The 23,205-nt window shown below is 39.3% G+C and overlaps 2 protein-coding genes across 2 annotated transcripts; both read right to left on the minus strand.

Annotated features, from left to right (window-relative positions):
• Positions 1 to 1,782: 1,782 nt before the first annotated feature.
• Positions 1,783 to 2,718, minus strand: LOC138916847 (olfactory receptor 4D11-like). Its single transcript, XM_070230451.1, has one exon. The coding sequence runs from the start codon at positions 2,716 to 2,718 to the stop codon at positions 1,783 to 1,785; it is 936 nt and encodes a 311-aa protein (XP_070086552.1).
• A 5,899-nt stretch (positions 2,719 to 8,617) lies between these two features.
• Positions 8,618 to 9,562, minus strand: LOC138916848 (olfactory receptor 4D6-like). The gene has a single exon (XM_070230452.1). It carries the CDS (start codon positions 9,560 to 9,562, stop codon positions 8,618 to 8,620), a length of 945 nt encoding a protein of 314 aa, XP_070086553.1.
• Between the last annotated feature and the right edge of the window lie 13,643 nt (positions 9,563 to 23,205).

The raw sequence follows: 23,205 nt of genomic DNA on the forward strand, positions 1-23,205 counted from the left end.
TCAATAAAATGAAAAGACAACCTAGAAATTGGGAGAAGATATTTGCAAACCCTATATAAGGTGTTAATACCCAAAATATAGAAGGAACTCATAAATCTCAACAATAAAAAAACTAACAACCCAATTAAAAAATGGACAAAAGATCTGAACAGAGATTTCTCCAAAGAAAACATATGAATGGCCAACAGGCACAGGCAAAGATGTTCAACATTATTAACTATCAGAGAAAAATAAATCAAATTGCAATGAGATATGACCTCACTCTGGTCAGAATGACTATAATTAACAAGACAGGAAACAGCAAATGTTGGGGAGGATGCGGAGAGAAGGGAACCCTTGTACACTCCTGGTGGAAGTGTAAACTGGTGCAGCTGCCATGGAAAACAGTATGGAGTTTCAGAAAATTATGAAATCAGAAAATTAAGAATGGATCTACCATATGATCCAGCTATTCCACTGCTGAGTCTTTATCCAAAGAACTTGAAAACACAAATTCATAAAGATACATGCACCCCTATGTTCATTGCAGCACGATTCACAACAGCCAAGACTTGGAAGCAACCTAGGTCCTGATCAAGGGACAAATGGATAAAGAAGATGTAGTATATATACACAATGGAATACTACTCAGTCATAAGAAATGTTGAAATCTGGCCATTTGTGACAACATGGATGGACCTTGAAGGTATTATGCTGAGTGAAATAAGTCAGACAGAGAAAGTAAAATACTCTATGATCTCACTCTTAAGTAGAAGATTAAAAGAAAGGACAAACAAAAAGATAACAACAGAGACTGGATTTCTGGTTACCAGAGGGGAAGTGGGAAGGGAGGAGGGCAAAAGGGGTGATTAGGCACACATGTGTGGTGACGGATCGTAATTAGTCTTTGGGTGGTGAACATGATGTAATCTACACAGAATTTGAAATATATTTTAATGTACACCTGAAAGTTTTATAATGTTATAATCCAATGTTACTTCAATAAAAATAAATAAATAAATTCTAAAAACCATGATTAAGTAGAACTGATGTCATACTCTTATATAAATTCCTTTCCTTCCATGCCACAAATTCAATGAACAAACACTAATAGCTTCTTACAGGTCAGGCACTTTTCTAGACACTGCGAATATAATGGAGAATTAGATCTGCTAAGTTCTCTGGAGCTCTTTAATGCACTGTGGTAAGGGAAATGACAAAGAAGTGCACATAGGAAAAAAATATTTATTGCCTTAGATACAGCTTTTCCTTTTTCAACTAGTCAAACTAACTTATGTCTGAGGCAATAGTATGAACAGTTAGACAGGTAGTTCCAGATTCTTACCCTTGCTGTAGGCATACATTGGAGCTTTAAAAATAAGACCGTATAAGTTCTAGGTCACATCCAACTGTTAGGAAGTCACAGGGAGTGAAAGACAATGAAGATCCTTAAAACTAAGTCTCTACACATACTGAATGGTTGTGTCCCTGTTGCCTACTGCATGTCTGGACACCACAGTCCTATCTTTCATCCCATTGCCTGGACACCAAGAACTTCTACAGTATTTCACGTTTGTGCCCTGCTTGCTGTCAATTGCTCTTTAAGGACTATGTTCTATCTGCTTAATTTCTTGCTGGTGTTCCTTCTCAATATCGTTGTGCCAGGTAGCTGATCCTTTGTGCCTGTGCCATCTTGCTATACTCGTCTATTTATGGTTGAGGCATGACAATATGTGACAGCTAATATTTTAAGAAAATATCTCAATTATATTCTTGCAGCTTGATCCACAATCTGTAATCAGGCTATCCCCTTTCAGAAAGCATGATTCTTCTCTTCAGTCTTCTCATGGATGACTTCATCTCTTGGTTCCTCAGGGTGTAAATCATGGGGTTCAGAACAGGGATGATGACAGTGAAGGTGATGGAGACAGCTCTGTCCATGGGGAGGGCAGTGAAGGGCCGGGCATAGACATAGATGCAGGGCACAAAGTGCAGTGTCACCACAGTGATGTGGGCTGTGCAGGTACAGATGGCTTTCTTCCTGCCTTCTCCAGTTTGAGTTCTCAGCATCATCAAGATCACTGTGTATGACACAAGAAGAAGGACAAACCACAGGGTAGTGACCAGGCCATTGTTGGAAATCATTAAAAGCTCAATGACAAAGGTGTCAGTGCAGGCGAGTTTGAGCACCTGCGGGACATCACAATAGAAGCCATCAACAACATTAGGTCCACAGAAGGGGAGGGGTGGCAAAAGGGAGATCTGCACAATGGAGTGGACAAAGCCCCCCATCCAGGAAGCCACAATGAGGGCAGTGCATCTCCCCCTACTCATGATGGTCACATAGTGCAGGGGCTTGGAGATGGCCATGTAGCGATCAAAGGCCATCACAGAGAGAGAAAAAATGTCTGCTCCACCGAGGAGGTGGAAGAAAAACATCTGTGTGATGCAACCGTTGAAGGAGATGGTCTTTCTCCTTGAAAGAAGGTCAGCTAGGACCTTCGGAGCAGTGATGGAGGAGAAGCAGATGTCCAAGACAGAGAGATTGCGGAGCAGGAAGTACATGGGGGTGTGAAGGCGAGGCTCACAGGTCACAGTGACCATGATGGCAACATTTGCTAACACAGTTGTTACATAAATCACAGCTAAAAATGAAAATAAGAGCAAGCTTAACTCTTGAGACTGGGTAAGGCCACAAAAAATGAATTCAGACACCCTGGTATGATTTCTCAGGGCCATTGGATGATATTTCCTCCTCCAAGTACAGCTTGGAAAGAAATAATATTACTTAGGTAATGAAATCAAAGTTTTACCTCATACAGAAAATGAACATACATAAATATATCTTATTCTTCATGAACTAGCTGTGTTACCAGGGAAATCACTCAGTTCTACTTGCTTCAGTTCCCTCATTAGTACAAGTTGAGTTTTGAGCTAGATCATTTGCTTTCCTACCGTACTTGATTGGGGACTTTGTGATCTTTTAAAGTTCACCCCTAGAAGTTGCTGAGGAAGAGATCTAAGGAAGGCTTTATGGAAGGAATTATGGGTTCCCTACATCTTCGTGAATCAGAGCAGCTCTGATTTTATTCAAGTTTCACTTTGTTTCTATGGCTTAAAAGCCATTGGAATAAATCAACCCTCAAATGCCTTTCAGTAACAAGATGATATGGGTCAATTTGAACAGCATATTATTGTTTTAAAAGCTACTGCACACTTAATTACAATAAAATTTCCTAATATCCCTCTGAGTTTAGGGAGAAAGCTGTTATTCCCACTTTAATAATACCAAAACTGAAATCAATAAGTATAAGCCAATTTTCCAAAGTAATTCAGAAAACCAGTGGCAGAGAAAAAGTAACAGTTTTCTTCTGTCTCTTAGTTCTAGGATCTTTCCATTATACCACACTGCCTGCCAGTTTCAAAATATATAAATCCATGAATAATTTGTGTAAGGAACACTCTACAGAACTTTCAGTGGTGAGTTTTATTAGCTCCTCAATTTCCTCTTTCCATCAATGGAATTTTAGACCTTTCAGAAATGACATCTTCTCTTCAATGTTTTATTTCATTTCATAGATACTAAGAGGTCAAGGGTAAATGATGAATTTAACACAAAGAAGTTGACAAAGATGGTGATGGAGATGATTATGTTCACAAAGGTCCAGACATGCATACATAGAGAACGAGCATGAAATTCAAGGTTACCACAGAAATGTAGGCAGTACAGGTAAATGTGAATTTCCTCCTGTGCCCTTCCTATAAAAGATAAACAGTTTCTAGTGAGCTTGCGATTTTCACTTTCTGATGGAGTAAAATAAACACAAGATGGAAGCAATGGTTGTTCCCATCCCTGAGGGTTGGTATGTTCTCTTACCATAGAGTCGTGGCTGAGGAGGAAGGGGCAGATCCAACTTAGAGGATTTTTATTTCCTTGTATTTTTCCCGTATGAGTCAGGAGTAAGCAACCCTTGGTTGTTTGAAGATCAATTAAGGAAAAATAAAGTTCTTAAGAGGCCCAAGTGACAAGTATAAGATCACGCAGGAAGCTAGTGATGGAGTTAGACTTTGACATTCAGCCCATGTCATTTCAATAATTTATAAGAAGATTTATGATGGTGGCAGTGGTCACAAAGTTAACTCAGAGTTATAGGTAAAAGCCATCCTCAGCCTAAGCATCTGCCTGAATCACCTGGCATTACCTTATTGATAGATGGTCACTGTCCAGATCAGTGCCCAACTGGGAAGCATCATGATTGGTCTGTGTAAAAACAAACTTTGGGAAGGTAAGAGTCTTGAAAAACTATGTGGATAAATAAGCCCAAAACACATGTTGCCTCTCATTTGCTCTGGAGAATTTGATGACTTGTCTTGTTTTCCCAGTTTATTCAGTCTCTGAGGACACACTTACCTCCACAGCATGTACTGATAGGCAGTATGTTTTATCCAAAAGACTTATATTGAGCCACCCACATGCAAGAGACCTGGGCACTGTTAAAACTCTCCTGAGGGTACTACTTTTTTCACTTCTCTCAATTTGTCCCATTCTCCTCATCCTCACTTAAACCTTTATCACTTCTCCTCAGATTGTTGCAGGAGTTCTGTAACTGGTCTCCTTTTCTTCGGTGTAGTTTTCTCTAATTCATCCTCTCTGTTGTTTGCAGAAATATCTTCACAAGTCATAAATGAGACCATTTATTCCCTTGCTGGAAAATTTCTAGTAGTTCCCTATTGCTTATAGAATAAAGATTAAACTTTTCTTATAGCATCTAAGACTTCCCTCCATCTTCGATATTATCTAGTGCCCTGTTTCCTTTGATTCTGTTTCAGGTGTTTAAATGTTATACACATTCTTATGCCTTTGGATCTGTGATCCTGTTGCTCCCTCTACCTACCGTATCCTCCCTACTCTCAGAATCTCCCATCTATCCGTCTTCACAAACACTGACCTTTCGACGCTCGGGTCCAGAGACTCCTCTTCTGTGAAAACTTCCCTGACACCCCTTTGTGACTCATTCCCTGCATTGACTTCTCTTCTGGTATTTTTAACAGTTTCTTCTAATTATATGTCTCTTTTCCCTTAGCACGCTATAATTTCCCTATTATACCTCAAGTTCATCCTGTCTGCTGAGTATTTCATCCATCCTAATATCATCAAATCTTCACTTAGTATGGGGCATGCGTTAGGTGCTCAATAAATGTTTTGTTGCTTTTTTAAAGATTGACACCTGAGCTAACATCTGTTGCCAATTTTCTTTTTTTCCCTTCTTTTCCCCAAAGCCCCCAAGTACATAGTTGTATATTTCAGTTGTGAGTGCCTCTGGTTGTGCTGTGTGGGATGCTGCCTCACCGTGGCCTGAGGGGTGCCATGTCCATGCCCTGGCTCTGAACCGGCAAAACCCTGGACTGCCCAAGCAGATTGCATGAACTTAACCACTCGGCCACAGGGCCAGGCCCTCAATAAATGTTTCTTAAATTTATAAATCTAGCTGGTAAGTGCACATCATTACTTATAAGCATTGGCATTGGAATGTGAGCGAGGGAGAAGGATCTTGACGAACACAGGCTAAGAAACTCTTTTGTTAACATCTTTGACATGGCCTGAGGGATGCCAGATAGAGATTTGTTTTCTGATCCAGGCTATAAAACACCTCTGTGACCTTGAGAAAGTCACATTGCCTCTCTGTTCCTTGGATCCTCAGTTGTAAAATGTGAGGGCAATCTAATGTGATGTGGTGTAGGGCAATGTTAAGAGTTTTCAGGTAGGGCAAATTTGGGTTGGAATTTTGCCTCTTCCTCATTTGTTACATGGAGCAAGTTCTTTATTTTCCTTCAATTTATTCCTCTGCAAACTGGGAAGCATACCACTTACTTCAATGGGTGGCATAAGGAGTAACTATGATCATGTTTGTAAAGTACCAAGATCAGAGTGGACATTCAATTAACTTGATTCCTTTCCCTTTTTCCTGAAAACAGAATCTGACCTGCCTATCATGAGGGTTATTTATGAAGACATATGTAGAATATTCTATTGAATAGCAATAAAATGCGATTCAATAGAAGTACAACTTCTCTTTGAACCAACTTAACTATTTTTGTTTCCATAAACTTGCATGAATTAACCAAGTGGACTTGAGCCTTCAGCTCTGGGTCATTGGGTTCAGGAATAAGACAGGCTCTGGATCAAAGGCTAAAGAGACCCAGTGAGTCATGGGCAGTGTATGGAAATAGGGTTGCCTTTGAAACCTCCACAGTTTTTAAGATAATTTGAGGTTAAGATTATGTTTTTTAAGGAAGCACCAATGTTGTGGAAAGAGGCTCCATGATCCCATGGACAAACCCTAAGCTAGAATAAAATCTGCTCCTTATATGCAACTCAATTGTTCCATCAAATACGAGCTGCTTTCTCTTTTACCATGCTGACTCCATCTCTGTGGCTCCTTCTTCTTAAGGAGACATTCCTCCTTTTCCAGTATTTAAAATCTACTTCTTTGTTTTCCGTTACTAAAATTGTCAGCTATTTTTGCAATATCTTATACACTAGGTACATTTTCATGCACATCCTATCCATGTATAATCCACAATGTCTCACACTCTGACAGTTCAATGTTCTTACCCAAATCCTTCAGTATCCAAGCTGGAATTTATGCCATCTGAGACTGGATAGCTGGGCCTCAGTGTGTATGGTTCTGGGGAAATATCATGTTAGAAGTTGAAGTCCTTCTGCAGGTTAGTTACATTAGACTTCGGTATCTTCTCTTAAAACTTCACATTGGAAAGGGCAGACTCAGGGAGTTACATCATCATGGCTCTTCATCTGGTCCCAAAGCATCCCTATCACATACAGTAGTCCCTTAGGCTCAAGCCTAATATGAGAATTAGCAAAGGGAATTTTATTATATCTGAGTGTGGAAATAGAATGGACATTCTTATGACAGTGTTGGAGTTCCAGTGGGAGTTATTAAATATTTTCCAAGTCATTATTGGACACAAATCCACGCATATGTGCACACACATACATATGCATGCACTTACAGACACACACAAACAAAGATGCCCACATTTCTATGCTTTCCAAATTCTTGCAAGGCCCCAGAAGACATATGCTATTTATTCTGTGATTCTTTGAATTTCGGGGAAACATGTTAATAGAAATATCTAATGCCATGTTATCATTCATTCTCAGTGTGGGCAATGTGACCAAGAGGGCAAAAATTGGTTATTGGTAGCCAAAAAATCTTAGATATTGCAATGATGTGTGGTCCTTCAAAGATCTTTGGTGTGTAAAAAGATATACAGTATATCTTTGGTATTACATTTTCTTGTGGGAAAGCAATTAGTAAAAATACCTAATAAAGCTCCTTGGGGGGGCAATAATTTTAAAAAGTTTGAGAAGCACTGCCATGTGGTTAAGAGTCTTGGCCCAATGTCTCTGTCTTGTAGGACTCAGAGAAAATCACAAATGTATGTCATCTACTAGGAGCATTTTGCAAGTATTAATGCATCATAACAATTTCAAAAGAATGGTCTATATGTTGAAGTTTCCTGAGATTTCTTATTCCTCTTGGCCAATTTTTTAATGACTTTTGGAGGCTGAAGGGTAGAATTTGAAGCAGGAATAAAGAGAGAAGGGAGATTTATTGTCTCTCTACATAATTACATTTTTAGAATCCTCCTCTTTGGAGAGAGGTGGATTACAAAGAAGACCCAGTGGCTATTCCTAAATGGCCCTGCCTACAATGTGTTTCTTTTCTCTCCTGCTACAAAAAATGGATCTTGAGCGTGTGAAAAGGTATTTTTTTTTTACCAGTGATTTATCTTGAATTGTCTGTGCATATATAGACAAAACTATAGTTTTGCTCCAGCTATAAAAGCCCTGGGAGTGAAGTGGAGAGAAGATAGAGGGAATAAAGAAGTTTAAGTTAACAAAAAATAAATTATCTTTGTGGATTTTGTGCAGATATAGCCCCAATTTGTACAAGTACTTTTGAGATTAATTTGAGTGAGAAAATCTGTAGAAGGGATCTGAGAATAGTGAAATATATTGAAATATGTTGAAGATTCTGTACTCAAAATATTAAATCAAGAAGTGATTTTAATAATCAACTGGGAATAATCAGAGAAGGCAGAGAAATCTCAGAGACACTAGAGAAAGCATGTGAGAAAGAAATACATCCATATTCTGTATATATGCACATTTAGGAATATTATAACAGGGAAATCGTTTGTATGCCTGATTAATTCCAGGAGCAATACTAATTTTTGCAGCTATCATCCTCTCAACATTTGTAATTCTTCACTCTCTTGGCAACCTTGTGAGGAGACAATGTTATTTCCATATTACAGGTGGTAAAAGTGAGGTAAAGTATGTTGGCATGAGAGTCACAGATTACAACAAAATAGCATTAGGTTATTGATTTTAGTCTTATACCTCATTCCTCTCCCCAGTCTGCAAGCCCAATATCTCATGTTGTTCAACCTCATCTCTTCTTTTTGTTTCTATATTCCCTCTAATAGAGTTAAGCGTCTATGAGGATGTAGAGAAATGACCATGGAGAAAAGAGATAGCTGTCTCTTACTCCCAGGATAGTGGTTTGAGAAATTAATCAGAGTTAGATTTCCATCTCAATCTGACTGCTCACCCCAGTTTACTGCTCTCAGAAAACCCAATCCTTCTCTGAAGTCTCTTCATGGCTGATTTCATCTCTTGGCTCCTCAGAGTGTAGATGATGGGGTTCACCATGGGGGTGATGACCGTGTTATTGATAGACACAGCTATGTCCATGGGCAGTGTAGTGAAGGGCCGGCAGTAGATGTAAATGCAAGGCACAAAGTGAAGAGTCACCACCAGGATGTGGGAGGTGCAGGTGGTGAGGGCCTTGTGCCGGCCCTCCCCAGAGTGAGATCTCAGCATCACCAGAATAATAGTGTAGGACCCCAGGAGCCCGAGGAACCACAGGAGTGTCACCAGCCCATTGTTAGAGATCATAAGGAGTTCCAGAGCAAAGGTGTCAGTGCAGGCCAGTTTAACCACTTGGGGCACATCACAGTAGAAGGCATCTAGGACATTGGGACCACAGAAGGGGAGTGGAAGTAAGAGAATTATCTGGACAATTGAGTGCAAACCACCACCCACCCAAGAGGCGACCACCAAACCCACCCACATCGATCTCCTCATAATGGTCACATAATGCAGAGGTTTGGCAATTGCAAGGTATCTGTCATAGGCCATCACAGAGAGGAAAAAAATATCTGCCCCACCAGCAAAGTGGAAGAAGAAGATCTGTACCATGCAGCCATGGTAAGAGATGGTTTTCCTCTCTGATAAAAGATCCACCAGGAACTTGGGAACGGTGACAGCTGAAAAAACAATGTCCAGGACTGATTTGTTCCTCAGGAGAAAGTACATGGGAGTGTGGAGGTGGGACTCACAGGTGATGGTCAGCACAATGAGTGCGTTACCCAGCACAGTTGTTACATACACAGCAAGGAAGACCACAAACAAGCAAAACTCTAGCTCCCGGAAGCGAGTGAGTTCCAGGAAGACAAATTCCTTCCCAGTGGTGTGGTTGCTCTGGCCCATGATGGGGACTACCCTCTGCTAGCTCTACCTTAGGAGAAGATATGTTAGGATTAGGAGTATGCAGTCATGAGGCGGCAATATCATTTATCATATATTGTTATAAGGCTCTTGCAAGTATCCAGATCATAACGACTACTCAGAAAAACTGTGCTAGAGTCTCCCTTTTCATTGTGTGGAAACTCTTTATCCTGGTGATTTTCCTTTCTTGTTGTAAAACCCTAGGTTGACAAGAAGAACCATCACACTCCTATGTCCTTACTCTGACTAGAGGGAGATGGAAAGGCTATGGTCATTTGACCATGGCTTATTTTCTATCCTGCAGGAATAACTTCTTTACATGTATGCAAAGCTTTATAATTTACTAAAAGCTTTCACCTGCAACATTTCATCTTGATTTTGATTCTTGTGGTGTCTCTGTGGGCTCTGTAGGGTAGTTATGATCATCTCCATTTTACATAGGAGAAACTGAAGCTTAGAGCAGTTAATGACTTTCCCACATTTGCAAAATCACAAAGTTAATAAGTGGCAAATCAAGGATTTGAACCCAAATAATTTTTCTGACTTGACAGAGACTCCCTTCTTGACGAGATTTTAGTTAGGCCCTTCTGAGCCCTCTTCTCAACTAGGTGTCAACCTCGACCTTACACATTTTTCCTGGATAAACTCAGTTTTAGCAAGAATCCTGCTAAATCAGTTTAGCAAGAAGCCCCTACCCTTGATATCTGATCAAATTTCTCAACCCCCACCCTAGACATCTAACTCCTTGTATCAAAGTTCTTGGCTTGTCTTTAGCAAGAATCCTGTTAAGCCAATTTAGCAAGAATCCCCCTATCCTTGCATTCTCCCTTTAGTAATTCTCTATCCACTGACCCTCTCCCTCTGTTCATTGGCTATAAATCCCAACTTCTCCTCATTGTATTTGCAGTTGAGCTTAATCTCTCCCCTCTATTGCAATAGTCTTGACCTCTACTGCAACAGTCTTGGATAAAATCTGTCTTGCCATTTTTAACAAGTGTCTGGTGAATAATTTTTATTTAACAGTCTCCAGAGGTTTTTCCACTGTAGCATTCTGCCAGATCAGAGAGTGTGGGGCTTACTTTGCTATATCAGAATTATAGTGGGTAGATTAACTTTACAGTTAATTAAGTAGCCTGACTAGTTAATCCTCATCTCCTTTCATACAGGAGAGAAGAATCAGGCCCTCATAAGTACTCCTCCATGTGCTCTGAGACACTTGGATCTCACTTGGTCCACAAGGCTCTTGGTTGAGTGTAGAGCTGCAATCATTATTCAGAGCACATGAAATCATCACAAACAAACTCATCATTAAAACTTCCAGACCTCAGTGGTGACTTAATCTGATCCTCCTTACTTTAGGGGTGAATGGAGAAGGGTATTTATTTTTCTAGAATCAGTCTATGGATTGGTGAAAGATACATAACTTTAATAAAAATTTTCCGAGTCCTCTTTGAATTTTTGTCATGAGAATACTTAATATCTACCCTTTAAACAAATTTCAAGCATACAATAAAGTATTGTTAACTATAGTGCATTACATTTCCAGACTTATTCACCCTGCATAACTGAAACTTTGTACCGCTCATATCCCTTGACTAGCATCTTCCCATTTCTCTCTACCCCAAGCCTCTGGTGATCACCATCCTACTCTCTGCTTCTCTGAGTGGAAGACATTATGCTAAGCGAAATAAGCCAGCCACAGAAAGACAAACACTGCATGATCTCACCTATAGGTAGAATCTAAAACAGTTAAACTCTTGCAAAGATAGAGAATTTTAACCTGGGATTAAATATAACCTCAAATTCCAGGGATTTTCTTCTGTTGCTATGTTGGCAAGTAAGGTTTTTTCAAATCAGATATCTGGCCATCAGAGGACAAAACTCTCTTAAATATGAATATTTGTATGTCCAAGGACTCTCATATTGCAGATAATTTTTAAAAATTCAAATAGCTGAGATGACCCAAAGCCAGTTCAACAGTAGAAAGTAAACAGTTTTGGCATTCAAAGCAATGGAAGCATATCTGAAGAAAATAGGATAAAAAAGAGAGTAGACTAGATAAAAAAAGAACAGAGCACAATCCCTGAAATAAAAACATAATAAAGCACCCTGCAAATGACCTGTTTAGTGGCATTTCTTTTTTTCGGTTCTGTTACAGTTGAGGGTATTTTATGGTTTCATTTGAGGAGTTCAGACATGCAGAAAGCTTCTTAAATAAAAATCTTCTCTGTTGATTTTCCTAGATTTCTGATTTCACCATTAGAACCATTTAATTCCTGTGGAAAAGTGAATTTCCTCTCTAAGGGTTCTTTTAATATGATACAATAAGAATCCTACTTTAATATCCCATCATAACACAGTACCTGGAGGTGGTATTCTGGAATTTTTTACTGCCACCTAGCAAACAACAGAAAGCTACTCAAATTATGTTATTTCCCTTTATAAAAGGTGTCTACAAAGAAGAGCCCACCTTAGGATTGTATTGAGGGCAAGATATATTAGCTTCCCAACTTGAAACTCCAAGGGAAACATTTGTCCTAGACCCAAGTGTCAGGGACAGCTCCCCTAGGAGACCAGTAAGATCTTCCTCTTAGACAATGAAGACTACGTACTGGGCCATTTCTCTTTTGTCTTCCATACACTCAAAAACCTATATATGGGTTAATTTCCTACTCCATACTTTCTCAATTGTAATCTCTTAACAGTTTCCTACTTATATTTTGTTGTTTTGTTACGTGTTTTGCTGTTGTTGCTGTAAGATCTCCCTAATCCTTTGTAGACGTGATGGGTAAATACATTGGTTACTAAGGTAGAGACTGATTTTCATAGGTATAAGGCAATCAGCCATGTCCAGAACAAGCATTGGTTATGAAGGCAAGATTGGAATGGGCGCTAGGCAGGAAATCATAGCAGTCTTGGCCGACAGGGGTTGAAAAGGTAATATGGAAACTAAGGATGGGTGTGTAGCATTGGGAGTCAGGCTTGTAGAATCTACAGGAGGTGAGGGGCCACAAAAATCATACATTGCCACCTTCAGTTTGCCTAGTTGGGCCCTCATTACTATTTTCAAATAATGCTGCACTCAGCATTTTGGAAATGCGTTTTTGTGTACATCTGTAAGTCCAGACATGAACTTTACCGGGTCTAGGTCTAGTCAAAAATTACTTTAGCTTTCTAATTTTAACTAATGATTAAGGTATTGTAAAGAAACAGCCTAATTCTAATTGTGGTTGGATGTTTGATTTCTTTTTATAGATGGATGTTATAAGCCAAAATAAATTACATCACATTTTAACTTGAAATGGAAGACTGAAGAGTTTGTCATCTTGATGATACAAATGCCAAAAAAACAAATTTATTATAATATTCAAATAAAATTTAAGTAATTGTTTTTTATAATTTTGGGGTTGAGAAGAACTTTGTAAGCATTACACCAAAGATTACCAAAGACTATTAGATTTGGTTGAATAAAAATATGAAACTTCCATGTTTCAAAAGCATTAAAAATAAGTTAAAAACTAAAAATGAATGAAAAACTTGGGAAAATGTATGTAAAAAATAATACAAAATAAGTTTACTACTTTTGCTATAAATAGAGCTTTTATCATTCAGTGAGAAATGTATACTTTAAAACAAAAGTGGGTCATGATTCACAGAGAAATATAGTTGGTCAGCTCATATATGAATTGATGTTCAATTACACTATTAAGCAAAGAAATGAAAATTAAAATTGCAAAGAGATATCAATTTTCACCTGAAGTATTGGTCAATGTTTAAACGACCCATTATTTGCATGGATATGGGGAAGGAGATATATGGTTGGTAGGAGTGTACAGAGGGACAAACTTTCTGGGGTCATTCTTGAAATATGTGCCAAAACTTAAAATGTGCAAGTCCTTTGACTCAGGAATTCTATCTTAGGAATTTATGCTAAACAGTTAATAAATCAAGTGCTTAATGCCATAAGTGCAAAGAAAGTTTGTGACAGTACAGATTATAAGAAATAAGAATTTAGATTAATATCTGATATATAAAACTTGTTCAATAAGTTACTGTACAATAGAATAATTCAGTATTTTCAGCCAACAAAATTGATAATGTAGAACTTTACTCTTAGATGTGGTAAGAGTCCTTTTTAGTGATAGGTTGAAGTGCTGACTGTATCACATACTGTTACTTTTGCAAATAAATCTATTTTTTTTGTGAGGAAGATTAACCCTGAGCTAACATCTGTTACCAATCCTCCTCTTTTTGCTGAGGAAGACTGGCCCTGAGCTAACATCCATGCCCATATTCCTCTACTGTATATGTGGGACACCTACCACAGCATGGCTTGAGAGGTGGTGCCATGTCTGCACCCGGGATCTGAACTGGCGAACCCTGGGCCACTGAAGCAGAACATGCAAACTTAACCTCTACGCTACTGGGCAGGCCCCAAAATCTATATGTTTAAAAGAAGTCTGGAAAGATGTCTACCTCAATAGTAGCAGCTATTATCTGTGGGTATTTGGATTTTGGTAATCTAATTTTTAAAATAGATTTTAAATGGCTTCTGATTTTGAAAATTAGAAAAAGCGTATTAACATACACTTTGAAGTAAAAGGTTTTCCTCATTAATTTGAGCTCTGATGTTATGCCTCTTGTGTTTTTCTTTTCCATTTCCATAAAATTGTCCTAAGAAAGGTGACTTATTAAGGAAAGAGATGTGTGGGGAAAAGAATTCTAATTATTCTCTCAGTGTGTTACAGTTCCATGAGACGTTGGCTGGAGGCATCATATAGAGAGCCTCGGACCAGCCAAGTCAGGTCTCTAGAAACTGAGATTGAAGCTACTTACTGCTGGTTTCTCTTTTGAATTAATACAGTTCCACTTTCTCTTCTGGTCAATTACTTTAGAAGGTTCTAGACTATCAGGTGCGATGTCAGATCAGGATGGAATGGTGGATTGTCTATTTTGTAACCTCAGGGTTGCATTATGAAACTTAGAGGCGGCTTGTTCAAAAGACAATAGTCTTTGAACTGAGATTCAAGTATTTTAAATTTTGGCTGGATGGGCCTGAGCAATTTAACTTTTATGCATCTCAGCATCTTCTTCCATAGAATGGGGAGCATATGCCTTGCTTTGCAGTGGGGTTTACTTGAGATAATCTAGCACTTTTTACTGCCTGTCATTATGTATCTATTTATTTCTGCCTCTTGCTCCAAATGTAAACTCCTTGAAGGCAGGGACTTAGTTTTGTCATCATTGTTTCCCCAGCTCCTACTGGCACATAGCAATTATTCTGTAATTCTTTTTGAATAGATGATGAACGAATGGCTGGCCAGCGACTAACATGCAGTAGTTACTTAACAAGTCCTTGTTCTCCTTTATCTCCAGTCTCATCCCACTTCTGTCCCTCATTCACTTTTGTTGCTGTAAATTCAATGAAATGACAATTCACATGAGAGCACGTTGTACACTTCAAAGCATTATACAAACATAGGGTGTTAATATCATCATAATGCTAATGGTATTATATAATTGTGTTTCTCACCCTGTTCCCAGCTATCTTTGAATCTCTTTTTCATAAAGGAACTGGGCCAGTTATTTTCCCATACATTGTAAGTGCTCCATAAATGTTTATGAAATTTGTTTTAATATAAAGGAAATCACCTTCTAATCAGAAGGTGTCTTGAGACGCCTAATATTTTATATGAGAGGCAGGAGATTTTAATCAGCCTAAGGCTTTCAGTTCTAAATGATGTACACTTCAAGAATTGCACATGAATACTTTACCTTTCAGGGACTGAAGACTGAACACTATCAAATCAAAAAATTATATGTGTGCTAAGCTGAGGTTGCCTGCACCTACCTTTGCATTAAAAAGGTGAGCCTGTCAGGTTCCCCATCTTCACTGCTCTGTTCGTCTTTACCCAAACACATGCACAGTCCACATTATTCCCTTAGACACTGAATTGGAAGTCTAATATAATAATCAGCATAGGGAATAGTGTCAGATATTTGTAAGAAACATAATTTTCAATGGAGAAGCTAGCAGTTGCAGATGCAATGGGAGTTATTAAAAGGTTACTAGGCAACATGTATATATATATTGGGATTTTTCCAACTAACTTTCTGTTATTGATTTCTAGTTTAATTCCATTGTGGTATGAGAGCATACTTTGTGTGATTTGTGACGGTCTGTTTTATAGCCCAGAATGTGGTCTATCTTGGTGAATGTTCCATGTGAGCTCGAGAAGAATGTGTATTCTGCTGTTTTGGGATGAAATATTTTATAAATATCAATTAGATCCAATTGATTAATGTTGCTTTTTAATTCAACTGTATTCTGCATACTGAATTTATGCCTACTGGATCTATAAATTACCGACAGAAGGTATTGAAGTCTCCAAATATAATAGTGGATTGGTCTATTTCTCTTTGTATTTCTATCAGTTTTTACCATATCTATTTTGACACTCTAAGTGCATACACATTAAGGCTTGTTGTGTACTAGGAGAATTAACCCCCTTATCATTTTCATTATAAAAACCCTCTCCTAAGATGGGCATGGATGTTAGCTCAGGGCCAGTCTTCCTCAGCAAAAAGAAGAGGATTGGCTGCAGATGTTAGCTCAGGGTTAAGCTTCGTCAAAAAGAAAAAAACCCTCTCCTTATCACTGATAATTTTCCTTGTTCTAAAGTCTGCTTTATCTCAATTACTATACAGTCATGCACTGAATGACATTTTGATCAACGATGGATGTGGTGGTCCCACAAGATTAATACCATACAGCCTACATGTGTAGTAGGCTATACCACCTAGGGTTGTGTAAGTACACTCTATGATGTTTGCACAACGACGAAATCACCTAAAGACTCTTTTCTCAGAACTCTCTCCAATTAATTGACACATCACTGTATCTTCTCCAGTTTTCTTCTGGTATATCTTTCTCGACTGAATTATTTTTAATCTGTGTCTCTATATTTAAAGTGAGTTTCTTGTAGAAAACATATAGTTGGGTCTTTTTAAAAAAAATCCACTTTGGGGGCTAGCCCAGTGGTGCAACAATTAAGTTTGCATGTTCCACTTTGCCGGCTCGGGGTTCGCCAGTTCAGATCCCGGGTGCGGACCTATGCACCGCTTGTCAAGCCATGCTGTGGCTGGCGTCCCACAGATATACAGTAGCAGAAGTGGGGCTGGCCCTGTGGCACAATGGTTAAGTTTGCACGTTCTGCTTTGGCGGTATGGGGTTCATGGGTTGGATCCTGAGTGCAGAGATGGCACCGCTTGGCAAACCATGCTGTGGTAGGCGTCCCACATAGAAAGTAGAGGAAGATGGGCACAGATGTTAGCTTAGGGCCAGTCTTCCTCAGCAAAAAGAGGAGGATTAGTGGCAGATGTTAGCTCAGGGCTAATCTTCCTCAAAAAAAATCTACCTTGCACTCTCTGTCATTTAATTGGTGTATTCAGACTGTTTGCATCAGCAGGTGGCTTAAGAAAACTTCCTATTGTAAATGACAGCTCACTTTCAGCAAAGTAAAGCACAGCTATAGAACAAACTACGTGTTTGTTCTATAACCATCACCCAGATTGGGAAATGAAACATTGCTAACACTTCAGAAGCCTTAGAATGTTACACCCCGTCCATTTCCTTACCACTAGATCTAATGCCAATCCTGACTTTTATGGTAACCACTTGCTTGTCTTTTATTATTTTAGCCACTTATGCACCCATAAACTATAAAATTAATTTTGTCTGTTTTTGAACTTTATATGCATTAGGTAACATTTTAGGTATTATTTTGTGCCTGGCATCTTCTGCTTAACAGTATGCTTGGGAGGTCAATCCATGTTGTTGCATGTAGCTATAATTTGTTTACACTTATCACTATATGATATTCCATTGGATAATATAGCTCCATTATTCAACCACATCTTTATGGACATTTAGATAGTTTAGTATTTGGAGCTTTTATGAACAATGCATTGTGTTAGTCCAGGTCTTCCAAGAAGCAGAAACCAAGCAGAATTGAACATAGAGGGTTTTAGTAAAGGAAATTCCTGTGAGAGGAAATGTGAAGGGAGCCAGGAAAGATTGGGGTTGATGTCAGACTATGATGTGAGCCTGATCCTAAGTGAAGGAGAGAGGGAAGAAATATTTGGGTGGAAGCCAAGTTTAGTTTTGACCCTTGTGCTGGCAGAAAGGGATGGTAAGAGAGTGTAGTGGTTTAATATTGAGTGGGCTTTAGAGATAAGACAGTACTTGTTTCTAATTCTAACTGTAATTAACAAGTTGTGTGACTTTGGGCTACAATTATGCCAACAGGTTATTTTTGAGGCTCAGTTTCTTTTCTTGATAGGAATGATATTGCCTATCTCATGAGGCAGCTGAGACTCCTGGTTCAGAGGGTGTATATAAAGTTTATGATGTAAGATAGGCACAAAGTGAGTGCTTATCTAAAGGGGCATTTTAAGAACAGTGGCTCTTGGGCATGGATGGATTATATATCATGAGACTCCATGTTGACATATGCTAAATACAGAAGAAGTGAGTCCATTCTGAGAGATAATGCAAGTTCAAAGGAAGATGGTGTTAGAGGTGATGTTGGGAGTTTGGTCTTCTTGAGATTGAAAACTCCATCAAGCGGCTCTTTTTAACCATTATTTTATTTTGTCCTTAAAAATTCAGTTTAGGGAGTAGCCTTGAGGAAGAACATTCAAAGTTTAAGGGTAAGATGTCTCAGCACCATAACTTTTATTTTCTATTAGACAAGTTGACATCAGAAGAAGAGGAGTAGGGATATCCTACCCTGAATGTTACTTTAGAAACAAATTAGAATTATTTATGATTGTTAGGGGTTTTTAACATAATTTCGATCCCTGGACTCTTATAGTGAAAGATGTAGAAGCACCTTGAACTTGGAAGAGGTGATTCTTTCCTTGAGACAGAGTGGAAAGCCCCTGCTCTCACCATAAAACAGAAAATTCACTCTGCACACAGAACCACATGGAGAGATGGAAACCTAACATAAATTGCACAGATTACATATGTGTATATAATTTAATTCACACACCTATTTTGCAAAATAGATGTGAAAATTAGATGTTAATCAATTTTAAACTAGAATTACTTCCTTGGTAGATTTTAGAGAATAAGGATACGAGAGCATAAGTAACATCTATAAATTGTCAAAGCCGTCAACGTTTGGATCTAGGATTAGAACCTTGATCATCTGAGAAATATCCACCTTGCAGGTTACTGACCTGATCACATCAAACAGAAACTGTGAAGTGTCTGGTACAATGCTCCATGAATAGTAGACACTCAGTAAATATTAATTTCTTTACGTATATGTAGGGAAATGGTGGCAGGCATCTTGGGAGTTGATCCTTCTTCAATTAGATGATAATACTAAAACCAAAAAAACAGATAAGATTTTACTAGTGTGCAAGACCCAGATGTTTTGCATCTAGCTCATTTAACTATCTCTTGCCATTCTCAACTGTCTTAAAATTTGTGACTAAGTTTGAGCTTGAGCATCTGTACTGCAGTTTTGATTTGACAGGTGTCCTGGCTGTGAAAGTGAAATGGCATAAATTGCTATCAGCATTATGTAACCAGAACTGTCAACCTGAGTTTGAAGTTTGTCTGTGAGTGCGCCTTCTTCTGGTCTGAAACTTTTCCTCACTCAGTATTTCTTTTAGCTTCTCAGGAAGCTTAGAAAGCTTTTAGCTTTCTCTCTCAGATCCTTACTGGACAAATGACTATGAAACTTAAAGAATAACTTCTTTTAAAAGAGAAAATTTGGCACTTTTAAAAGAGGACAAGCCTTAAACTAACAAATGAGTTTCAGATGGTAGAATTCCAGGCATCAGCATGCAAATAAGGGGACGTTTGGAATTGAAGCACCTCCTTTGTGCTTAGATATATATCACTTCCTAATTATTTGGGTAGGGGTCTGGAGCAAGCAACCTCCACAGGAACTTTTTTAAAATTTCTCTTCCTAGGAGCAGAACTTCAAACATGGGTCAGGATGCCCATCAGAGGATGTCATCAGAAGAGCAGAAGAGAAAAGGGAAGAATCTGAGTTGAGTTTATGGGAAGACAGAAAGATTGGAGTAATTTATGGAGAAGAAATACTAAAGAAGTTCTTGTCATTTCACAAAGTCTTACAGTTCCAGGGGACTTGTAAATAAGACTCCATGGTACATACACGCAGAAAGAATGCAGACTGGATGTCATCACCTCTCCCTTCCCCTCTCTCCTGCCTCTCCCTCTTGCCAATCTATTCTATAACTACTTTATATTTTGATTTATTCTGCTTTCAATGCAGTCTAATCAGGCGCATCCAGCTCCTTCCCATCTCCAAGTTGCTCTCTAATGAGACTGAGAGAACTTGAAACTGGTGCGAGAAATGTGTGTTTGTGGGAAGATACTTGAAGCAAGAAGATAAAAGGAGATTGGAGAGAGATTGCAACCTCTAAGACATTCTTTTCTAGTGCCTATTATCATCTGTAGCTTTGGACAGTAGAGAAGTGGTTTTCAAAGTTCGTGGTTGGGGTGCATTTGAGGAGATGGCTCTCTCTATCCTTGCAGATGAATCACCACATTTACAACTTGGCTGTCTCTACAAAGGAAGGATTTTCAGAATTCAAAATTCATGGCTGCATAAATTAATCACTCTCTGGGGTGTAAAAAACATATCCTCATTTAAATTTTCTGAAAGCAGAGATAATTAATTTCCATCCCAGTGGTCAGACCCTGAGATTCCCCAGGGTTGATCTAACTCAGAAGTTTCCTTTGTGGTCCATGAAGAAAAAACACAGGAAGGTCTGGAAGAGAGAGCAAGGATAAACACTTAAATTCTGCCTTCTACACTTCCAAATAACTTGTTATCATAGAGAATCTCATAATTATTGAGTTTCTATTGTCTACCCAATGTTATGCTGGGAATTTTGCATATATTAACATATTAAATCCATTTACAGATGATTTGATGGGCACTGACACTCATAATTAGAGGGACACTGTGCACCACATCCTCGCATCATGAACTCATACTCTCTTCACCTCAGACGTTGCGACCTTTCCCTCAGGTGAGGGAGGGCAAAATGCACAGACTTTTCCTGGAAAATTTTGGTTTTGTTTTATTAAAAATGTAGCACTATTTAGGGTGGCAGTGGAGAATATCTTTTCTATGGAGGAATCACATGCATATAAAAAATCAATAGAGGGGAAATTGGCAGAACATGGTTAAAAGCATAGACTTCCAGTTATAAGATAAATAAGTCCTGAGGATGCAACATACAACATGGTCACTATAGTTAACACTGCTATATGGTATATTTGAAAGTTGCTAAGAAAGTAGATCTTAAAAGTTCTCATCACAAGGAAAAAACTATTTTTTCTTTCACCTATAGGAGATGATGGATGTTAACCAAACTTATTGTGGTAATCATTCCACAACACACATAAGTCAAGTCATGGTACTGTACACCTTAAACTTGTACAGTGTCATATATCAATATATCTCAATAAAACAGAAAGAAATAACAGCAATAGGAGATGACAGACTCATAAAAAAGCAACTTACCTGTTAAATATAACATTAAAATTTTTATATATAAACATAAAATTAAGTGAAAATATGATTTTATTTTTAATATGCTAAATTAAAAGTTTATTATAAATTTTCATAATATTAATAAACTATTTAATTTTAATTTAATATAAATGTTAATTTAACATAAATATAAACATTTTAATTCATTTGCTTCACCACAGAACATAGAATTGGACTTTTAAAATTAAATAGCTAAAACAGTGAAAAGGTAGAGAGAAGTTGAATCTTGACTCATGTTATGGCCAATTAAAGGAAAGAAAGGCATTTGATTTAGAAAACAGGGTATGACTTTCAAGGGCAAAAAGGTTGCTTCAGATCTTGATGATGTCACCAAGATGGCGGAGTGAGTAGTCTTCTTTGTCTCTCCCCCTTGGAATCTACAACTAATTGGACGTTCATCAGTTAACAAAGGATATCCATATAGCATCTCAGGACACCTGAGAGACCCGTGCTGCTATACATCGGAAGGTGGACAGACTTCCCCCTGGGAGGAGATGGAGATAGATGAAAACTCTCCGACCCCCAGCCCCCAGACAGCCTAGTACCTGCAAGCAGCTTTCTTCCAGCGGACTCCCCCATAGCATTGCCATGCACCAAGGGCAGGTGTGAGCATGCACCAGGGGAGCCACAGTGGAAACAGGTGACTACAGCCCTACCTAATCCCCCCGTGATTACCCCTAAGCCCAGGGGGAAACTCCATGGTCCTGCACCAGCAGGGAAAGCCTCTACTTGCCATTAGTGGAGAGGCCCCACCCAGCATTCAGAACACCAGGAGGCTCCTCAAGAGGAGGATCCCAGGCAGGGCAGCAGCCCGCCAGCTGCTGCTGACTCACAGACTCTGGCTGTGTCCAAGAGGGGGCAAGGGACAGCCAGAGATCCCATTGGAGTGGCTGGGGGCTAGGTGGAGCTCCAGTGGCCTGGCTCCACGGCCCAAGGGGAAACTCTATGGTCCCACAACAGCAGGCGGGAAAGCCTCTACTGGTGTTAGTGGAGAAGCCCTGCCCAGCATTCAGAACACTGGGAGGCTCTGGGAGAGGAGGATCCCAGGCAGAGCAGCAGCCCACGAGCTGTCTCTGACTCACGGACTCTGGCTGTGTCCCAGAGGGGGCAAGAGACACCCACTGATCCTGTGGGAGTGTCCAGGGGATGGGTGGAGCTCCAGCTGCCTGACTCCATTGCCCAGGGGGAAAACTCACAGTCCCACAGTAGCCACAGTGAAAGCCTCTGCACAGCACTAGTGGAGAGGCCCCAACTGGCAATCACAAGGCTGGAAGGCCCTGGGGCAAAAGTAGCACAGCTAGGTAAGCTAACCACAGACTGCAGAAGATACCCATAGCTCTGCCGTGGCCTCTAGTGGACAAGTGAGATCTTGTGGGCCAAGAAAGTGACAGAGCTGCGAATATAGGTGATCCTGCTCCCGGACGCTGGGAAAGGCCATAACACCACTGCAGACCCTAAGGAGGGAGCGCGTCTAGGTGGTCTGCAACAGTAGGCACCAGCAGCCTGAGGCCCCCTTGTGATTGCCCCCACAGATGATGAGAGACCCCACAGGACCACTGTGACTATGAGGAGGGGCCCAGGTCCAGTCAGCAACACCTGACAGGGTTCCTGGTTGGTGCAGCCTAAACAGCTGCTCCCCCCTACACCAGTAGAAACAAGTGGAGGCAGTAACTAAACTCTATCTCTATGCAGAGGCACAAATCCACGCCATCAAGCAGTATGAAAAAAATATATTAAATCTCCAGCACAGAAGGAAAATGACAAGTACCCAGAAAACAATCCCAAAGACAATGAAATCTATAACCTAAATGATGATGAATTCAAAACAGCCATTATTAAAAAACTCAACAAGTTAAAAGAGAATACAGATAGACAACTCAATGAGTTCAGGAGCTATGTCACAAAAGAGCTTGACACTATATAGAAGAACCAATCAGAAATACTGGAGATGAAGAACACAATGGAAGAGATTAAGAAAGATCTGGACTCTCTGAACAGTAGGGTCGATAATACAGAGGA

This window comes from Equus caballus, chromosome 12 (genome assembly GCF_041296265.1).
Source record: "Equus caballus isolate H_3958 breed thoroughbred chromosome 12, TB-T2T, whole genome shotgun sequence".
Taxonomy (NCBI): domain Eukaryota; kingdom Metazoa; phylum Chordata; class Mammalia; order Perissodactyla; family Equidae; genus Equus; species Equus caballus.